The sequence below is a fragment of the Gadus morhua genome, chromosome 21 (genome assembly GCF_902167405.1).
Source record: "Gadus morhua chromosome 21, gadMor3.0, whole genome shotgun sequence".
Taxonomy (NCBI): domain Eukaryota; kingdom Metazoa; phylum Chordata; class Actinopteri; order Gadiformes; family Gadidae; genus Gadus; species Gadus morhua.
Genome location: NC_044068.1, coordinates 5803083 through 5821244, shown reverse-complemented (window position 1 = coordinate 5821244; position 18162 = coordinate 5803083). Strand labels below are relative to the sequence as shown.

General features: G+C 48.7%; 2 protein-coding genes across 3 annotated transcripts in view; one reads left to right on the top strand and one right to left on the bottom strand.

Moving 5' to 3' along the window:
* Positions 1-814: 814 nt before the first annotated feature.
* Positions 815-6058, top strand: LOC115534698 (galectin-3). Of its 2 annotated transcripts, XM_030345855.1 has the most exons (7): positions 815-962; positions 2175-2181; positions 2449-3126; positions 3583-3671; positions 4069-4240; positions 4766-4860; positions 5414-5550. In XM_030345855.1, the coding sequence occupies exons 2-7, from the start codon at positions 2176-2178 to the stop codon at positions 5415-5417; spliced, it is 1044 nt and encodes a 347-aa protein (XP_030201715.1). In that variant the 5' UTR covers positions 815-962; position 2175; the 3' UTR covers positions 5418-5550. The 2 variants fall into 2 exon arrangements, with proteins under 2 accessions (XP_030201715.1, XP_030201714.1); XM_030345854.1 differs by lacking the exon at positions 4766-4860 and having other exon boundaries at positions 5414-6058.
* A 1036-nt stretch (positions 6059-7094) lies between these two features.
* The window catches only part of LOC115534860 (mitogen-activated protein kinase-binding protein 1), a 28759-nt gene continuing 17691 nt past the window's right edge, over positions 7095-18162 (bottom strand). The window contains exons 18-32 of the mRNA XM_030346139.1: positions 17840-17903; positions 17064-17162; positions 16495-16673; positions 16058-16095; positions 15212-15412; positions 14311-14444; positions 13778-13911; positions 12775-12996; positions 12293-12353; positions 10512-10655; positions 9661-9842; positions 9084-9330; positions 8575-8750; positions 7905-7990; positions 7095-7394 (exon numbers count right to left, since the gene is read on the bottom strand). Coding sequence (XP_030201999.1) covers positions 7161-7394; positions 7905-7990; positions 8575-8750; positions 9084-9330; positions 9661-9842; positions 10512-10655; positions 12293-12353; positions 12775-12996; positions 13778-13911; positions 14311-14444; positions 15212-15412; positions 16058-16095; positions 16495-16673; positions 17064-17162; positions 17840-17903 — 2201 coding nt within the window. The 3' untranslated portion in view covers positions 7095-7160. The remainder of the gene's footprint in view (positions 7395-7904; positions 7991-8574; positions 8751-9083; positions 9331-9660; positions 9843-10511; positions 10656-12292; positions 12354-12774; positions 12997-13777; positions 13912-14310; positions 14445-15211; positions 15413-16057; positions 16096-16494; positions 16674-17063; positions 17163-17839; positions 17904-18162) is intronic.

Sequence of the window (18162 nt, the reverse complement as noted above, 5' to 3'; positions counted from 1 at the left end):
TTGGTTAATGTCATTAGCCTGGAAAGACAAAAGACACAGCCTACAAGTTGTGTTTTGTGTTAGCCGGTTGCCCTGGACACTAGGGTTTATTCAGTTCAGTGTGACCACAGTTACCTCATCACCATCTTTCACCTTTTCTTCAGTAAAATTTAAATGGCGGATATTAGGTTTGTTATCTATCATACTGTGGTAAGAACCAGTAGCGCCAGAGCAGCTAAGCTAAAAAAAATATATTTTTTCAACTAAAAAGGGAAATGATGCCTCTCTCAAGGTCTGCAGTAGTTGTGTAACTGTCACGCCTTTGCTCTAGTCAAATATGTGTCCCATGACACACAAGCAGGAGACATTGACCATTGTTTTGCTGGAGAGCCAATGAGCATGAGTTAAGAGAGTACGTTGCAGATTATTCGTGTTTTAGTTTTAGTTAACACATTAACAGTTAAATATTTATGGTATATATACAGTGTATACTCTCACACAAAAACACACAGACATGTGCGCATGTGCACGCGCGCACACACACACACACACACACACACACACACACACACGCACACACACACACACACACACACACACACACACGCACGCACACACGCACGCACGCACACACAAACATACATACACATGCACACACACACACACACACACACACACACACACACACACACCACACACACACACACACACACACAAAAGAGATAAAAACGGGGTCAAAACATAACAGAAACATAATTCTATAATCCTTCATAAACACAGTCATCCCATGCATTATTGGCGTGACAGCATTTTCTATAAGGGTGTGATTTTTTATTGTGCGTAATGGATTAGGGGAGAGAGGAGGGGCTAAATGCAGCGAAGACCCAGGGCTATAAAAGAGTGTGTGTGTGCGTGTTGTGTGTTTGACAGCAGAGAAAATAACCCAACAACGTCCACACCTGTGAGCCTGAGACAGCGTAAAGGTAAGCCCCTCTCCGAATGACTGTAACTGGCAATCTGAATACAATGCAATGACTCAGTGTGGCTTTAAAATAAAACAGTTGGTTACACAAATAAAGGGGAACTAAGATGCGCTGTGCTTCCGCTTGTACAAAGGCAGCATCCTCTAATATAGTTTGGGTTCCAAGTCTGATAAAAAAATGTTCTCTTGGTTCACTTTATCTACATTCTACTGCTATAGAGTTAAGGTGTGAAACACGGACAGGGCATCATCTACCAATGTTGTCAAATCAGTCAAATCTATTTGAAAAAGTTACATTAACTTCAAAACATGGATGGGGCATCGTCTACCAATGCGGTTGAATCATTCAAATCTATTATAAAAAAGTAACATTTAAAAGTTTAGCATTGACAGTCAGTGCTACACTAAAGTACCCCAAGGGGGCTTTGAACCGTCCTCCTCCAACCAGTGTAGTGTAGAGTTTGAAGGACAACGCTACACCTGGCAGGTGATCCATGCTGCATGCAGGAGCTCTCTCCTTGAGTGTGTTTGTGTGTGGTGATGGCAGGTTTAACCTTGACACATTTATGGCTCCATGCTCAACAAGTTTGCAGACTCACCCAGCCCCAGAGTCCAATCTGTCAGACTCGGGCCAGGCGAGGCTGCTTAAACCAGCCATCATCCACACACACACTCAAAACCAGGAACATCAGGGGAAACATTATTCAACTATTATAAAGTTATTAGTAATTTCAAAGATAATTGTGATTGGAATGATAGTGATGAGGACGATCCTCAGGATATAAACGTTGAACCTGTTAACGACAATTAACAGGTTAATTACGAGGAGAGAGGGAGGGGCAGCTGAATGGTTTCACTGTGGCTGCACATTCCCCGATAAGTGTACCTCGCGCTCTTACTGTCAGCAGAGCCAGCGTAGCGTCAGTCTATGAATGAGTGAACTCTCTCTGTTCACTCTCAATTAACGTGCAGGACCTGAGTCACACAAACAGTGTGCCCTGTACATTCTTTTACAATCTTCCTCTCCGACCACTTAAAGCCGTTTTCAGACGTGCCTATACGCATCTTAGGCTGTCCCTGGTTGGGTTTTTATAATCTACATTTTAAAGTTGCTCATTCACAGATTGGATCGCAACATTGTCGATCCGTATTGCTAATCTATTGTGTTTCTTTTGTTTGACTTTTTTTTTTCTTCTTTTGTTTCCACGGGTAGAATGGATGTAAGTACCTTCCCCATATTTCTCATTCTGTTTGTCTGTCTTCAGCATGTTTCACCTGAGTTATAAAACGCCTTTGCTGTTCTGTTGCTTGTGCCGACGGGGCCGTGTTGCTGTGGAAATGAAAGTTGGTGTCCACCCTCCTTTCCACCCTCACTCTTCCCCGTGTCTCCATCCTGGACTCTCTTCCCGCCCTCATCCCCCCCTCCCCTACCCCTCCCCCCCTCCCTCCCCCGTCTCCCCCCCCCTCCCCATCCCCCCCTCCCCCAGCACCCTCAAGCTCCGTGTGGTGGTGGCTGCCCGCCCTATGGCTCTGCCTCACAGGGGCCCCCCCAGTGGCCTGGGTCGTCGCAGCCGCTGCCGCAGCAGCAGCAGCTGGCCCCGTCGGGGGCCTCGGTGTGGCCGGGACAAGCCCCCCCCCAGGCGCCACCGTGTTGGTCCGGACAGCCCAACACACCCTGCTGGAACGGGGGCCAACCCGCGCCGGCTCCTCAGCCCACCTTCCCGGGCCCTTACCCGGCCTCTTATCCGGCGGCCTACCCGGCCCCGGGGTACCAACCAGGCTACCCCGGTTCTTACCCGGCCCCCGGGGGCCCTATGGCCCCTCAGCCGGCGCTCGCCCCCCAGCCCGCCCCGACCCCTGCCTCTGCCCCGGGGCAGCCCTGCCAGCCGTGCTGGCCGGGGCCCCAGTACCAGCCCCAGCAGCCCCCCATGCAGCCCCCGGGCCCCCCACCCGTCCCGGCCCCGGTCTCCACCCCGGTGCCCAACCCGGTCCCGGCCCCTAGTCCGTCCCCCTCTGTGGCGCCGGGGCTCCAGCCCAGCGTGCCGGGGTGGCCCGCACCCCAGAGCTGGAACCCGGGCTACAACCCCGGGCAGCCCGGCTGGCCCGGCCAGAACCCCTCCATAATGCCCCCGCACTGGCCCCTCGCGCCCACATCAGGACCCCTGGTGAGTCCCCAGCAACTATCTGTGTGTGTGTGTGTGGGGGGGGGGAGAGAGGGGTGTGTGTGCGTGTGCGTGTGTGTGTGTGTGTGCGTATGGGTATGGTTGTGCAGGTGCGTGGTAAGTGTGTGTGTGTGTGTGCGTGTAGGTGATTATGTATATGTGTGTGTGTTTGTGTGCGTGTGTATGTGTGTGCAGGTATGTTTGTGCATGTGTACTGTATATACTGTATGTGTGGTGTGTGCGTTGGTATGCGTGTGTTTATGTGCATGTGTGTGTGTGTGTGTGTGTGTGTGTGTGTGTGTGTGTGTGTGTGTGTGTGTGTGTGTGTGTGTGTGTGTGTGCAGTGTGTGTGTGTGTTTGTGTCTAGGCTAGGTTTCTGAGTGTTCACCCTGTTGATATGTGAATGGGGTAATTGATTGAGTTGAGCTGAACAATGACCCCGCTGTCTCCCTTGTGCAGAGCGTCCCGTACAACCTGAACCTGTCCCGCGGAATCTACGACAAGATGATGATAACCATAAAGGGTCACGTCAAACCCAACGCTAAAATGTAAGACAACCTTAACCTCTGCTGTCTTCACTGGGTGAGCCACACGGTAAATGTCTAATGTCCATCAGTGTCTCTACGGCTAGCAGAGAAGGACAATTTGAGGATTGTGTTTTGTTACAAACTTCTTTACCGTTTTATGCTTTAAGTTTAGTACACTTTTGTATCTCTTCAGAATCGTATACATCTTTTTTTTTACTAAATATTTCCGAGGACATTATGAGTATCAACACATTTTGATGCCCTGCATTACTGCTGGGCTAAGAAAGCAAATACAATTTAAAGAAATAAAATAAAAAAAATAAACTAAGAAGTTTGACGCTTAACAAGCTTACACATTGGCTCTGTGACCTTATCGTATCAAACAAGACCCTGACACATCGCCTCCCTCTTTGCTCAGGTTCACGGTGAACTTCCTCCGAGGCTACGACATCCCCTTCCACATCAACCCCCGCTTCAGTGAGGGGGGCAAGCAGGTGCTGGTGCGGAACCACAAGGTGGGCGAGCGCTGGGGCAAGGAGGAGAGGGACCTGAAGGGCCCGTTCCCCTTCGCCCCCGGGAGCTCCTTCGAGGTGAGACGGAAAAACACGGAGAGAAACGACGACGGCCGACTCTGTTTAGCGGTCGGTTTGTTTGGCTAGGCTAGCTGTACTGATAGGTGCCATAAAGGTTCTAAAGGGCTGATTATGGTTCCATGTCGACGCACCGCAAGGACCATGCAGACGCTTTGACGCAGTCGTGAACCTGTTTTGGTTCTGCGTCGATTTTAGTTAGTGGACCAATCACAGCCCTTGCTGTTGAGTCGTCTCGAACGCAAGGTAAACATTTTTGAGAGGCGCACGTCAGGCCCTTGCGGTGGACGCAAGGAGGGTCTGCAATGACGTGACGGGTCTGTAAAGCCCCTCGCGTTGAGTCGACGTGGAACCATAAAGTCTGATAGAAATGTCTATCACTTTATCGACCTTCTACTGCTGTGGATAAAGGTTTGAAACATGGATAGGGCATCTTGTACCAATGTGGTCAAATCATTAAAGCGGTCGGTTGGTTTGGCTAGGCTAGCTGTACTGATAGGTGCCCTTTCTCCTGGTTAACATCAGGAGAACGTTTGGCAGAGAGGCTGGAAAGGGTTGGAAAGGCGGTTGGGGATGTTCCTAGATAAGGGGACGTCTGAGGTGCAGAGGGACCCCTGGAGGTTAGTAGGGTGGGGGTCACCAAAGCACATGACATAATAGTGAGTTGTTGTTGGTGTTGTCGTGTGTGGAGGGGTATGACGCCAGACACTATTAGATAGTAGTGTGGGGGTGGGGGTGGGGGCAGGGGCTGAGCTCAACTGTCACCGGCAGACAGTGGTGAAAGAGTGAGGGTGTGTTTTGGGGTGTGTCCGTCTTGAGAGGGACCAGTCAACATCTAGACCTGCTTTTTAACCTGAAGTGGACAGTTACAAAAAACGACAGCATTACAAAGCATATCATACTGAGTTAGTGATAAATAATGGAGTGGGTTCTCCTTGTACATTTTTGTGAAAAGGTTATATTAATGTTTCTGTTTCATGTTTTTCAATATTTTATACATCTGACCTTACCCTGTAACATTTGTGTTCATGGCCAACCTACATTTTTTTACATGTCCCACATTTTTGAGCGCCAATGCCTTCCCCACGCTTCTTTTTATTTTTTTATTAAATAAGAAGAGCAGGCTTAAGCACGTATTTTTCCATATTGACGTTCGGCGGACCTGTGTTACAGATGAAGATCCTGTGCACGTTCGAGGAGTTCCGCGTGGCTGTGAACAACATCGCGCTGTTCGAGTTCACGCACCGCGTGCGCGAGCTCAACCAGATCGACCGCATCAACATCCTGCACGACGTGGTGCTCACCTACGTCAATGTGGAGACGCTCCCCTAGGACAGCGCTGTGTCACTATTATATTATATATATATATATATATGTATCGAAACTTAATCTATGTTTTACAAATGCATGTGAGCGTTTTATAATTTAGTCTCCTCCAGAAGCGCACAGACCGCGCATGCGCTAACAAAGACGTTCAAGTCAGACGCTAGAAGGGCTGAACATATTTAACCGTTAGATGATGTTATCATCATAATAGACTGCCGGATACTTTATGAGCTGAGCTCATTTCAAGATGTACTGCTGCAAGCTCATTTCTCTGTGAAAATAACTATTAATTAGGCCTGCTGAGTTTTACAATTCGACTGTCTATTCTAACATTTACATTTATAGTGTGTAATATTCCCAAGCTGCAACAGATTAGCTCTCAACAATGGTTTAGGATATACTTCCTGAATAATACAATCTAGTGGAAATGTTGTTTTGAATGGAATGTGTGACCTAATATAGAATAGGACAATAAATAGAAGTACATTTAAAGTCTGTTTTATTTTTCTCTTGAGTCATCCAATGGACAATCCAATGGACAAAAAACAGAGGCTGCATAACATATGCAATTGACTACTTTCCAAAGAAAAGCTCATAAGATATTCACATTCAGGGATCCTATTTTAAAAACAAAGAACCATAGCAGAATAGGCTAATTGTGAACGTAACCTGACACCCTGAAACTTCATCCTCTTATGTGTTTGACACTGGCTCTATCACAACGGAACTGCGGACACTGGGATTCAACCCAAAACACGGTTGGTTTAGCTTGTATTGGTTTGATAAACGTCAGTACATGGTAGTGCCAATGCTTGTATAGGGGATAGTCATTGACTATTGACAGACATTGTTACATGAAACATCTGACTGAGCAGGGTAGACCGGATTAACCGGCATGAGCTCACTATAGTTTTCTTAATTAAAAAAATATTTTTATATATTTATTAATTTATTTTAATTAAATACGTGTCCACCGAGACCAATACTTATGTGGTAAGAGCCCAAACATCGAGGCACATTCGCCCAGAGTTCACATTAAAAAAAGGCGATTACAGAACAGAAAGCACGATGTGCATTCTTGGCATTCCTCATTTCCTTCCGTAGCTTCCTCTTTAGATCTCTCAGATTCTTCAGGTATAAAAGCTCACTCGCTATCAGTGCAGCAACTTAGAACTCGATAAAATGATCTGTACACAGCAACACCATAAACATATCTGTTCAAATAAAGTGCTGGTGTGGGTGCATGCGTACGTGTATCCGTGTATGTGTACTGTATGTGTGTGTACCGTGCGTGCATGTATGCGTGCACGTGTCAGCACACGCATGTGCATGTAAGTGCGTGTGCGTGCATGGTTGTGTGTGTGCACACGTTGGCACATAGCCGTGTCAGCACACGTTTGTGCATGTATGTGCGTGTGGGCACAATGTTGTGCGTGCATGAGCACACATTTGCGCATGTGTATGCGTGTGCATGCATGAGCAGTGTGTATGCGCGTGCATGCATGGTTGTGCGCACGTGTGTGTGTGTGTGTGTGTGCATGTTGGCACGTGTGTGTGTGTGTGTGTGCACACTACACACCCAGTGTGAGCCCCCCTAGGTCTTCCCGTCCAGCCTCTTCTCCACGGACCTCAGCAGCAGCTCAGAGTACTGCTCCAGCAGAGCCAGGGCGGCCCGGTCCCCCCCACCCCGGGGGCCCAGGGGCCCATCAGGGACCCCCCCGCCGCAGGGCAGAGGGTCCAGCTGGGCCCTCACCACGCCCAGGGCCTCCGACAGCACCTTCCTCATCTCCTCCTGGTCGTCAGCGGCATCACAGCCCCCGCTCAGAGCCTAGACGGTTCATTTAAAAGATGGTAGTCAATGGCTTTAGTCCATTCAATGCAAGGAGAGCAGTAGAGTAGCAACAGGATTACTCCAGGGGACCTTTAGCCTGGACACCTATTCCATTTGCGTGTTGCTGAGTCCTGAATGATTCACCGTACACACTAGTTTGATTTAGTCTACTATTTAGTCATTTAGCAGACCAAATGTGACCTGCAGTGTATTCATATACAGGTCATGAACATTGGAGATTTGAAACCAGACCCTCTCAGCTCGGAGTCGAACAGCCTAGCCACCAAGACTGTGTGGTCTTGGTGGCTAGTGTTCTGTGTGGTCTCGCCTGCGGTGTTCTCTCTCTCTCTCTCTCTCTCTCTCTCTCTCTCTCTCTCTCTCTCTCTCTCTCTCTCTCTCTCTCTCTCTCTCTCTCTCTCTCTCTCTCTCTCTCTCTCTCTCTCTCTCTCTCTCTCTCTCTCTCTCTCTCTCTCTCTCTCTCTCTCTCTCTCTCTCTCGTCTACTCACCAGGCTGTAGAGTGTGACCGTCCTCTTGAGACTGTTGTGGAGTTCACCCACCGCCTGAATACAGGTTTCCAAGGTGACAGAGTGTTCTGGAACCACAACAGTGAAAATAATCCTTTAGTGAGACATTTAAGGTCGAGGAACAGGATCCAAGAAAGACCAGTCGAAGCCCAGCGTGAGACTAGTACCGGGAAACCGATGAAAAGATTAGAAAAGGACTAATAACGCTTGTGTTATTCAGAAAAGGAAAAAAAAACATCAGGACCTTTATCGTAGTTATAACTACAGCCAGGCAAAAAATAAAAAAAATCTGAAAGGAGAAAAAAATGACGGTGCTGTTGACAGAGCAGACGAGAGCGAGAGCGAGAGAGAGAGAGAGAGAGAGAGAGAGAGAGAGAGAGAGAGAGAGAGAGAGAGAGAGAGAGAGAGAGAGAGAGAGAGAGAGAGAGGCTGTAAGAGGGACAAACATCCCCTGGAGTGGTGATGGCTGAGCGAGGCTGAAGTGGTCGTGGTGGAGAGGTGGACTCAGAGAGGGATCCGGCACTACAGTACAAAACCAATACCCTCAACGCTCTAAACAACCCCTAGGCACCCATCAGTACAAGCACTAATTATCAGCCAATAAGCATCCCATGTTTCAACGTGAGGCACCGCGGCACACCGCGGTCTCTACCTGGCCTGCTGGCGGGGAGGTCCGTGCCCAAGGGCTCTGGGGTAGAGGCACAAGGCCGAGGCAGCGCAGGCGTCTTCGGCTCTGGGCGGAGGCCGAGGGTCAGCAGCAGGCTCTGGGTGCGTCGGGGCAGGGGGATCTTCGAGGGGCGCGGCTCCGCGTCCATGGAGCCCCGTCGTCTTCCGCCGCAGGGGGGAGGGGAGGGGGGAGGCGAGGTGGGAGGCGAGTGGAGAGGAGAAGAGGAGGGAGGAGAGGGGGGAGGAGAGGGGGGAGGAGAGGAGGGAGGAGAGGTGGGAGGCGAGGGGGGAGGAGAGGAGGGAGGAGAGGAGGGAGGAGAGGTGGGAGGCGAGGGGAGAGGAGAAGAGGAGGGAGGAGAGGAGGGAGGAGAGGAGGGAGGAGGAGAGGAGGGAGGAGGAGAGGGGGGAGGAGAGGAGGGAGGAGGAGAGGGGGGACGAGAGGAGGGAGGAGGAGAGGGGGGAGGGGGAGAGGGGGGAGGAGAGGGGGTCTGGAGCTCCGCACTCCGAGCGGAGGAGGAGGCGTGGCTGCGTTTGGACGAGGAGGAGGTGGTGGGGCTCATGTAGGAGCGCCGGGCCTTGGTCCGGGGGCTCGCCCAGGGCAAGGGGGAGGGGGGCGCCGAGCCGCGCGAGGGGGAGGGAAGCGGGGAGGGAGATCCGTGAGAGCCCGGGTCCACCGAGAGATGCTGCGGTCGGGGCTGCAGTTGCGCCACTGCGCCACTAGAGTGCGCAGGGGAGAGAGGCCCTGGAAGAACGGACATGAGCAGGCAACGTGAGCCATCAGGGACGGGTGTCTTAAGCTGTATTTATTCAGCTCAGCGAGCGTGGATCGACATTCATGTATTTTAACACTCCCAGACAGTGTTAGCATTATTATGGAAGATTTAAACGCCATAGACCAGTTTAATATAGAAGGAAATGCTTATTTAGAATGACGCATCAAAATATTTTTTTTTATATTCTTTTCGTACAGAAGTAATCTTTATTCTTTTTGTAAAGCAACAGAAACAGAGTCAAGAGAACCAACAACCCACGGAGGGTCTGGGAATGACTCAGAGCTGACTCAGAGGCTTACGGTGTGAGGCCGGGTTCTGGACGGGAGCGGGGTTCTGTGAAGCGGCGTGGACCTCGGCCAGGGGTGCGGCCTTCGGGGGGGGGCCGGAAGGCCTCCATTGTTGCAATCTCCACGGGCCACTCTTCCTTTGGGCCCCCGAGTCCTGCTGGGGGGCCCTTTCTGAAGGCCCCGCATCTGGCCCGCTGAGATAAGACGAGACACAGGGATGAGAAAGTTTGAGAGGCCTTGTGTCAGCACTGCACACATGTTTTGTCTCTGTTCGTTGATGGTCGGGGTTCACGTGAAACACGGCGGAGACTCCTAGTGGAGGTGTGTGTTTACATGACTAAAATTAGTATTTCTGTATTCATGATTTGTATTCTGTGGGAAACCCGGCAGTGGTGGAGAGTTGATGGTTGTCGATTGTGTTTGTTAATTGATCAATTAAGCTCAGAACTGGGGGTAGGAGCAGATGAGTGTAACACTGTTGTCGTTTTGTACCATTAAACCGGGGATGTTTGCTTTATTTCCCCAATGTAGCGCTCACTTTAGCTTACAACTCGATTTACTTGCTTTATTCACTACGGATCGAATTGACTTAGAGCGGGAGGGGGGGGGGGGGGGGGGAAGTAGAAACTCGCGGATGGGTTTTATTATACTCATAAACTTGTAGCAAAAATGATGAGTGCAGTGGAAAAGTTACACCGTGTAAGTTGGGGTACATCCACAAACAGAAAAAAACAACAACTAAACCCACTGGAAAATTCCCTCTGTTCGTATTCTCATCGTTTTTGCGACTTCTATTTATCGAAGTCCCGACCCCTCCAGCCAAGTTCCCCCCCTCACCCCTGGGTGTCCTCTCCCGTACCCACCTTGTCCCTTCCATCCTGGGGGTCTTCTGGTTGTCGGCCACCCCCTCCAGCATCGGCCGGACTTTAGACACGGGGGGCTGCGAAGTGGGACCCCCCATCCCTATCACGGAGCCGTCCCGGCTCTTAGCAAACAGAGGGGCACTCCTACGGGGGCAGATGGCACGATGTAAGCGATTAGTTGTGTTTCCTATCCCCTGGGGAGTGGCTGAAGCTAAAAGGTAGAGTTATGGTTTGGACGTGGACGCAACGCAATGACCACGCAGTCGCTTCAACGCGGTCGTGAGCCTGTTCTGGTTCTGCGTTGGGTTTCAGTGAGCGGACCAATCACATCCCTTGATGCTGCGTCGCCTCAACGCAAGGTTACTATATTTTGGAGCCGACGTCAGTCCTTTGAGGTGGAGGCAAGGAGGTTCCGCAAGGACGTAACGGGTCCATAAACCCCCGTGCGTTGCGTCGACGTAGAACCATAACTGAGCCTTTAGTCCTGAAGCATGTGTAGCTACAGTGTGAGCCACCAATGAGTGCATTAAAAGCAGTCTGTTTTGCGTTAGCATCACAGCATAGCGGGATCCGTGGTTAAATCCCGTGCCGTAATTACAGAGAACCAACCACATTTTATACCCAAGACCCACCACCGTTTTTTTTAATGCTTTCCTGGTAATGTGAAATGAATTAAAGTTTTTTATTTTCTCTGGCCTATCCGCGTGATTAAACACGGCTTAAAAACACAAAGACAAATTTAAATTCTAATGGGTGTGTAGACAGTTACATTAGCACTGTTAAACAAGGCATGGGTGGTGGACACTTAGTGAAATGGGAAAGCTGTTTAAATGACTGAATATGCAAACATACATTTAAATAATACTTAAATCATGTTTACACATTTAGACATCATATTGCGCTGGGAGCTTCGAAGGTGTGATAGTTGTGTGCACTCATTTTCCTGGTCAATCACGATTATGCTATTATATATCATATATACATTATTCCATAAAATAATGATTTTTATAATTATAACTTTCTAATTGTGAGTTTTTATATTTTCCTTGCCCAGTTGAGGACGACTGAGGCTCAAGCCTTTAATTGCCATTCGTCAAGCTGTTCATTGTTCTATTAATGTACACCTTAAAAATAATGCATCGAAGCCTAAAGGCCGATTTAAGGTCGTTTTAGACGCAGAGACATAAGCACGTAATTTACACAAGGGACTTGTTTTAGACAAGTTTTGATTTACGGTTCCTTTAAGGTTCCTTAAGGATTGCGCGTGTTGCAAGGGGATTCTCCGCCAGAACAGTAGGGGGAGCAACGAACGAATCTGTGGGCGTGGAAGTGGAAATCGCTGGCTTGTGTATACTTATAATTATCATAATTCGTTCTTGTGTTTTCTTCTTCTCCTTCTTCAAAATTCTTCATTCGCTTCTGTCACAGCCTTTTAAAAATGGCGCTATTATGCTGTAAAACCGGAAATGTGAGACTCCTGAAAGGATGTGGTTAGCTGGCCAATCACAGTCTTTGCGAGTTGCGTAGGGCCGTAGTGTTTTAGTCGCATAGTCAGGAATTTTGGCCGACGCACTTAGGCACGTAAGGGGGGATATTTTACCGCGCAAGGGGGGGTTATGTATCTTACGTGCTTACGCGTTACGTCTAAAACAGAGCATATATCGGCCTTAAGAGCAGTCAGAGTTGACGACTATAAAAGCCGTTAAGAGTTGACGCGTAACCGCATTGGAGGCGTGTGTACCCATCACTTTATATTAAGACATATATGGGCGTGTGTGTACCTGTTTCTGTTGCCCCGGAAGCAAGAAGAAATGCTGGGTCCGTGGGTTCCACCGAGATCAGCTGGGGGTCAGGGGTCATGTTTTTGAGAGAAGAATAGGATGGAGAGGAAGTTATGAAGGTAAAGAGGGATGAAGGTAAAGAATGGAAAATAAAACGGACAAAAGAAAGACGATGAAAAATAAGATGGAGGGGGAGGGACACAGATGTAAAACAGAGCTTGACATCTGAGTGTGTGTGTTGTGTGTGTGTGTGTGTGTGTGTGTGTGTGTGTGTGTGTGTGTGTGTGTGTGTGTGTGTGTGTGTGTGTGTGTGTGTGTGTGTGTGTGTGTGTGTGTGTGTGTGTGTGAAAGATAAATATTACCATATACGTACACATTTTTCCTTTTTTATAAAACTTTTTACTTTTTTTATATCATGTACATCGGTGAGTGCCTGAAAAACGAGAGGAAGAGAGAAATCCTCCTATCTCCGGTCTACTCACCGATGTTGCTGGTGTCTCCCAGCGACTCAAAGTTCTGCTTGAGGAAACCCTGCTGGCTCTGGAAGTGGAAGGGCCCGCACACGGCCCGCAACGCCTCGTCCACGCTGATCGCCCGGCCCGCCCTCCTCTTCTCCTCCACCACCTCCACCTCCCCCTCCTCCCTGCGATCCGAGCGCTCCTCGTCTGAGCTGTCTGCACCAATGGACGTCACACTGGCAGAATCTGTGTGGGGGGAGGATGAATAGCACAACACAAGCACATATGAGCGAATAGACCCCCACACACACACAGACACACAAACAAATGATGCACATAATTTAAAGTACAATCTCGGTATTTTGAACATTGAGCCCCCTTTCTGCTTTGTCTAGTATGAAATGGAGTGGTTAACACCGATATTTTGAATATTTGTCCTGTCTCCAGTCTTTGGCCAATTTTCGAATCGCTGAAATTAGCCAAATTCTGGAAACAGGACCAATATTAAAAATATCGGTTGTTAACAACTCTAATTCATCCTAGACAAACAAGAAAGGGCGCTCAATGTTCAAAATAGCGGAATTGTCCTTTAATCATTTCATTTGAATGTTTGAATTGGGTAGTTTATTCGGGGACCCTATAGGGAGATAAACAAAATGAAGACAGCAGCACCAAGCAATGATAAAAAAGAGCATTTACGATCTCCCAGTCATTAAACACTCCCATTAAATACAATACTAACGACCACCATATCAGTAAACACTTATGGTCAGCACTCCACACCAATACACCAATAGAATCAGGAGAGAGTAGAGGATAGGATGTTTGACTCCCAACAGAAGGATTCCAGGTACAATCCCCGTTGTTCAAGGCCTACCTGTAGGCATCCTTGATCAGGACGCCCCCCTATACCCCCTACCTGCCCCTGAGGGAACTGCATGCGACCTCACTGTGAATCAACGGGACCTCTGGATCAAGGTGGAGCGGAGTGTGTATGAATACATGATGTCCTCTGCATTGTCCTTACCGTGGGGGCTGAGGGGGTCTGGGCTGGAGACTCTGCTGCCGTAACCCAGGGAGACGGGGCTGTCAGTGCTCCGGGCGTCCTGCCCCGTCCGGGAGTCCTGCATCCAGACGGGACGGCCATTCAGAGGAGGGGCGCTGGGGGGGAGGGGGAGGAGAGAGAGAGAGAGAGAGACAGAGACAGAGACAGAGAGAGAGAGAGAGAGAGAGAGAGAGAGAGAGAGAGAGAGAGAGAGAGATTGAAGGGAAAGACCAGAAAATTAAAAAAATGGAACCAAGAAAACAACCAATAAGATAGTAAAGCGGAGAATGACACTTAACCCTTGCTCAATGTGAATTCTTTATTATTTAAATCTCAATTAAAATAATGATGATGATGATATATCACATTTCTGGGACCCTTTTCAATTGTAAGTATCTTACAATTTCTTGGTGGGGCTCCCTGGCTTCCCCCTCTGACTGCAGGGGGCGGTGTGATTCCCACCATGATATTGTACACATTTCATAGCGAATGGCTATGAGGTGATCTTTATGTACCTGCCCTGCGGACTGCTGTGGTTCTCTGTGGAGCGCGGAGAACCTCCGTCGGTTCCCTTGGAGCCTTTCGGAGAGCCGAAGAACAGCCAGTCTTGGTGGGGCCACGGCCGCTGCTTCGTCGCACTCCCCTCTGACTGCAGGGGGAGGGGGGGGGGGGGGGGGGGGGGGGGGGGGAGGGAAGGTAGGTGCAGTGCAGGGGCTTTCACAGAGGTGTCGTTGTAGGCAAACACAGGTGTGTCCCATAACACTAATTATGGGCCTGCTCCCTTTAATGGAGCAGGTGTGATATCTAGTCCATCACCCATGTCCTGGGGCATCAAAAAAGCAGAGTTAGTAATAAGTATCATAATTAGTATTATGATAGACACCTGTGTTTATCCTAGGACGACGCCTCTCTTAAAAGGTTCTTTAAAGACAAATATCTTTGAGTGAGACATTGGCTGATGCGTCACTGTAACTACGCACACAGGACGTGGTCACACACACACACACACACACGTCGCTCCCTCCATCCATCCATCCATCCAAACCCTACACAGCGATGTCCTGCGCTGTGAGGGCTGTGCGATTGATAAAAAAATGATCGCGATTTAAATTTTTGGGTCAAACGATCACCAAACTAATAAAATCAAGTTTTTCTTTTGTGTTCATTACATGTTTTATATAAATTGCAGTACAGCTGGATACAAATTTTACATAATTTTCTATTTGACCATTTTGTGTATTTTTTTAGGCGAAATTTCAAAGTTCTGTCACAATGTTTTTTTTTGGGGAGAGAAATGCTGGATAACTGCGTCATGTTTTCGATACAAAATCGTTTAAATGATTGTGATTTCAATATTATCAAAAAAAATCATTATTTCGAATTCTTCCATAATCGGGCAGCCCCAGCTCTACGTACCGGCGCCACCCTCAGGTCCAGGGTGCTGGCGGGGGTCCGGGGGGCCGGCTCGGGGCTCCCGATGGAGGAGAAGCTGTCCAGCTGCCTCAGGTCCAGCAGGGACCGCACCATGGGCTGCAGGGAGCCCATTCTGTACCTGTAGGACCACCGTCGGCGGGGACGGTGGGCGGGTTCCGGGGACACAGGGCTGCACGGCGCCACCTGGAGGATGGGAGGGAGGGTGAACAACGTGCCCAGAGTGAGGCTCCTTCTAGGGCCGTGTCCTCCAGATGGTTGCTGTTATGGCTGTGCAATTTATCGAATTTTGATGGGGATTTTTGGTCAATCAATTTCTAAAGTAATATAATCGAGTTGAAAAAAATAAATATATATATATATAAAATAATATAAATAGATCAATATTTATCCAAATGTTCATAGAAGTACAGCTGCATACATATTTGTGTATTATTTTCGATTTTAACATTATGTGTATTTTTTGAGGGAAAATTTCAAGCTTCTCAGTTATGTTTTCAAACAAAAAAATAATCGTTTAAATAATCGTGATTTCAATATTGACACAAATAATCGTGATTAGGAGCTCTATTGTGCACTGAATGTATTATTTATGACTGAAGAGAACTAATTCACCTCGAAGGGGCTGTAAGTGTTCCTGTTTAAATAGGCGTTGATTGATATGTAAAAATAATACTTACGGTTGGAGGAAGTAGACCTTGTTTTAAAACACATACTAGAAAGTCGGCGGTCTTTGAATCAATAGTGCACGACATTGGGCCATGTCTAATTTAAAGGCTTATTCTTTACCAAAAACACAAGTTTGTGATAATAATTGCAATATTCACCGACCTTAGGGAAACCCCACGCCTGCGTCGGCTCCGAGACACCTGTGGTGCGACAGAATAAGTAACTCTGTGTTACTATAATGATCACTGATATTGATCATAGTTATACATAACAAGAATCAGTTGCATAATAACTAGCCAAATAACAAACACTACCACAATAACTATCATAATATCAATCACTAGCATAACCACAATCCATAGCAAAATGACTTGCATAATATCAAGCATTATCATAATAAGTAGCACAACCAAAAGCATAATAAATAACCTAACGACAATCAATAGCATGATAAATAACATAACAACAATCAATCGCGTAATAAATAGCATGATAAAGATCATTATCATAACGATAAACAAAACCAGCATAAGAACAATCCCTGGCCTAATAACTAGCATGGTCATGTGACAGTCACATGACCCGGACCACGGCAGCACCTGCTTCCTCCCCTCCATTGCTGCTGGCGTTGTCGGTTGTTGTTGAGGTGCTGCTGAGGGAGTCACCGTCGTCGGGTCGGTCGGGTCGGTCGGGTTCGGCCTCAGGCTCCTCCTCCTCGTGTTCGTGGTCGCTGTCGGAGGAGAGGCCCACCTGGGCGGGAGCGCCGTAGCCCCCCCCCCTGTCCACACCGAAACAGAGAGTCACGCGGTCAGTAATACAGTAATGGAGAGTCCGTGGTCAATAGAGGCACACAGGTGTGCTCTGGTGGTCGATCGTTCTACCTCTGTGCGTGGGTGCAATCGGCTAAGGGCGTGTGGGTGTGACAATGTCTTAGGTCCTAATCTAGATGTCGCAGGGCTTTGTGTGTGTGCGCATGCGCGCGCGTGCGTGCGTCTTACATTGTGGTGGGCCTATCACTGTGAGTCTGTCTGTATGAGTCTGTGTTTGTGTCTTACCTGGTGGAGAGGCTATCACTGTAAGTCTGTCTGTGAGTCTGTGCGTGTGCGTCTGTGTGTATGAGTCTGTGCGTGTGCGTCTGTGCGTGTGCGTCTGTGTGTGTGCGTCTTACGCGCTGGAGGGGCTCCCCCCTGGTGAGGTCCTCAGCTGGCAGAGTCTCTCTCTCATGTTCATGGTGAGCTCAGCAGCCAGCCTCCATACGAAGATACAGCTGGGGGAGACAACACAACACCAACCTCAGCCCCTTGTTCCGCGCTAACACGTGTTAGCTCACTGCTACGGTTTGTTGTTTTATCCTGTGTTCATAGTTGTGAAGAACATTCCCACTATCAGCATTTTGACATGGAGGCATGTCTACGTTTTCTTTATCTTCCCTCAGCCATCGTAATGGGGCCTACACACCGCCCAGACGCAAACCAACGGCCAACTGCCTAAACCCGACCACTCCGTTGCCTTTCATCTGACCCCTTCGGCCGAAAGGCTGCATTGAAACACACTGTGAGGACTACTGCCAACTACCCAGTAGCGTGGACATTCTGTGATTGTGTGAGATGCAGGCGCTAGACTCGTGGTGCTAGTCCGCCCCCTACCCACACACCGCGCTGATTTGCTGGTAGTTTTACTAGCAGCGCGCAACCAATCAGAGGCCAGACGCCAACGCTCTCGGACTTTGAATCAGACCAGACACCGTCCGCGCGGTTCAAAAAGCATCCAACGCAGCTGAACACACTGAACAGATTTCTTCCCGAACTGGTCCGAGTCACCCCAAACGTTTCATGTGGCCAACGGTTGAGCCAGTGTGTAGCAGCCGTATCAGACATTGTATCCGGCCGATGTCAATCCCTTCGCTGGGAGGATTCCTGAGCAGGCAGGCAGAACGTGGCTCACCTGTCCCCGGAGACCGAGATCAGGTGTGTGCAGTCGTTGGTAAACTTCATCCCTGTGACGACCTCTGCAGGTAAACAAACATAAGCAGTGTGTTTTTTTTATTATTACTAGGATCTAATGTGATTTCACTTTTGTGTGAGTGTGTGTGTGTGTGCGAGAGAGAGAGAGAGAGAGAGAGAGAGAGAGAGAGAGAGAGAGAGAGAGAGAGCTGAGAGTGTGTGGTAGTGTGTGAGTGTGTGTGAGTGTGTGTGTGAGTGAGTGTGTGGGTGAGTGAGAAAGAGGGACAGAGAGTGTGTGTGTGTCTGTGTGTATGTGAGTGTGTG

Coding starts and splice junctions, on each gene's coding strand:
- LOC115534698 (XM_030345854.1), top strand. Junction 3,127..3,582: donor CGCCCACATCAGGACCCCTG/GTGAGTCCCCAG, acceptor TCCCTTGTGCAG/AGCGTCCCGTACAACCTGAA. Junction 4,241..5,413: donor CCCCCGGGAGCTCCTTCGAG/GTGAGACGGAAA, acceptor CCTGTGTTACAG/ATGAAGATCCTGTGCACGTT.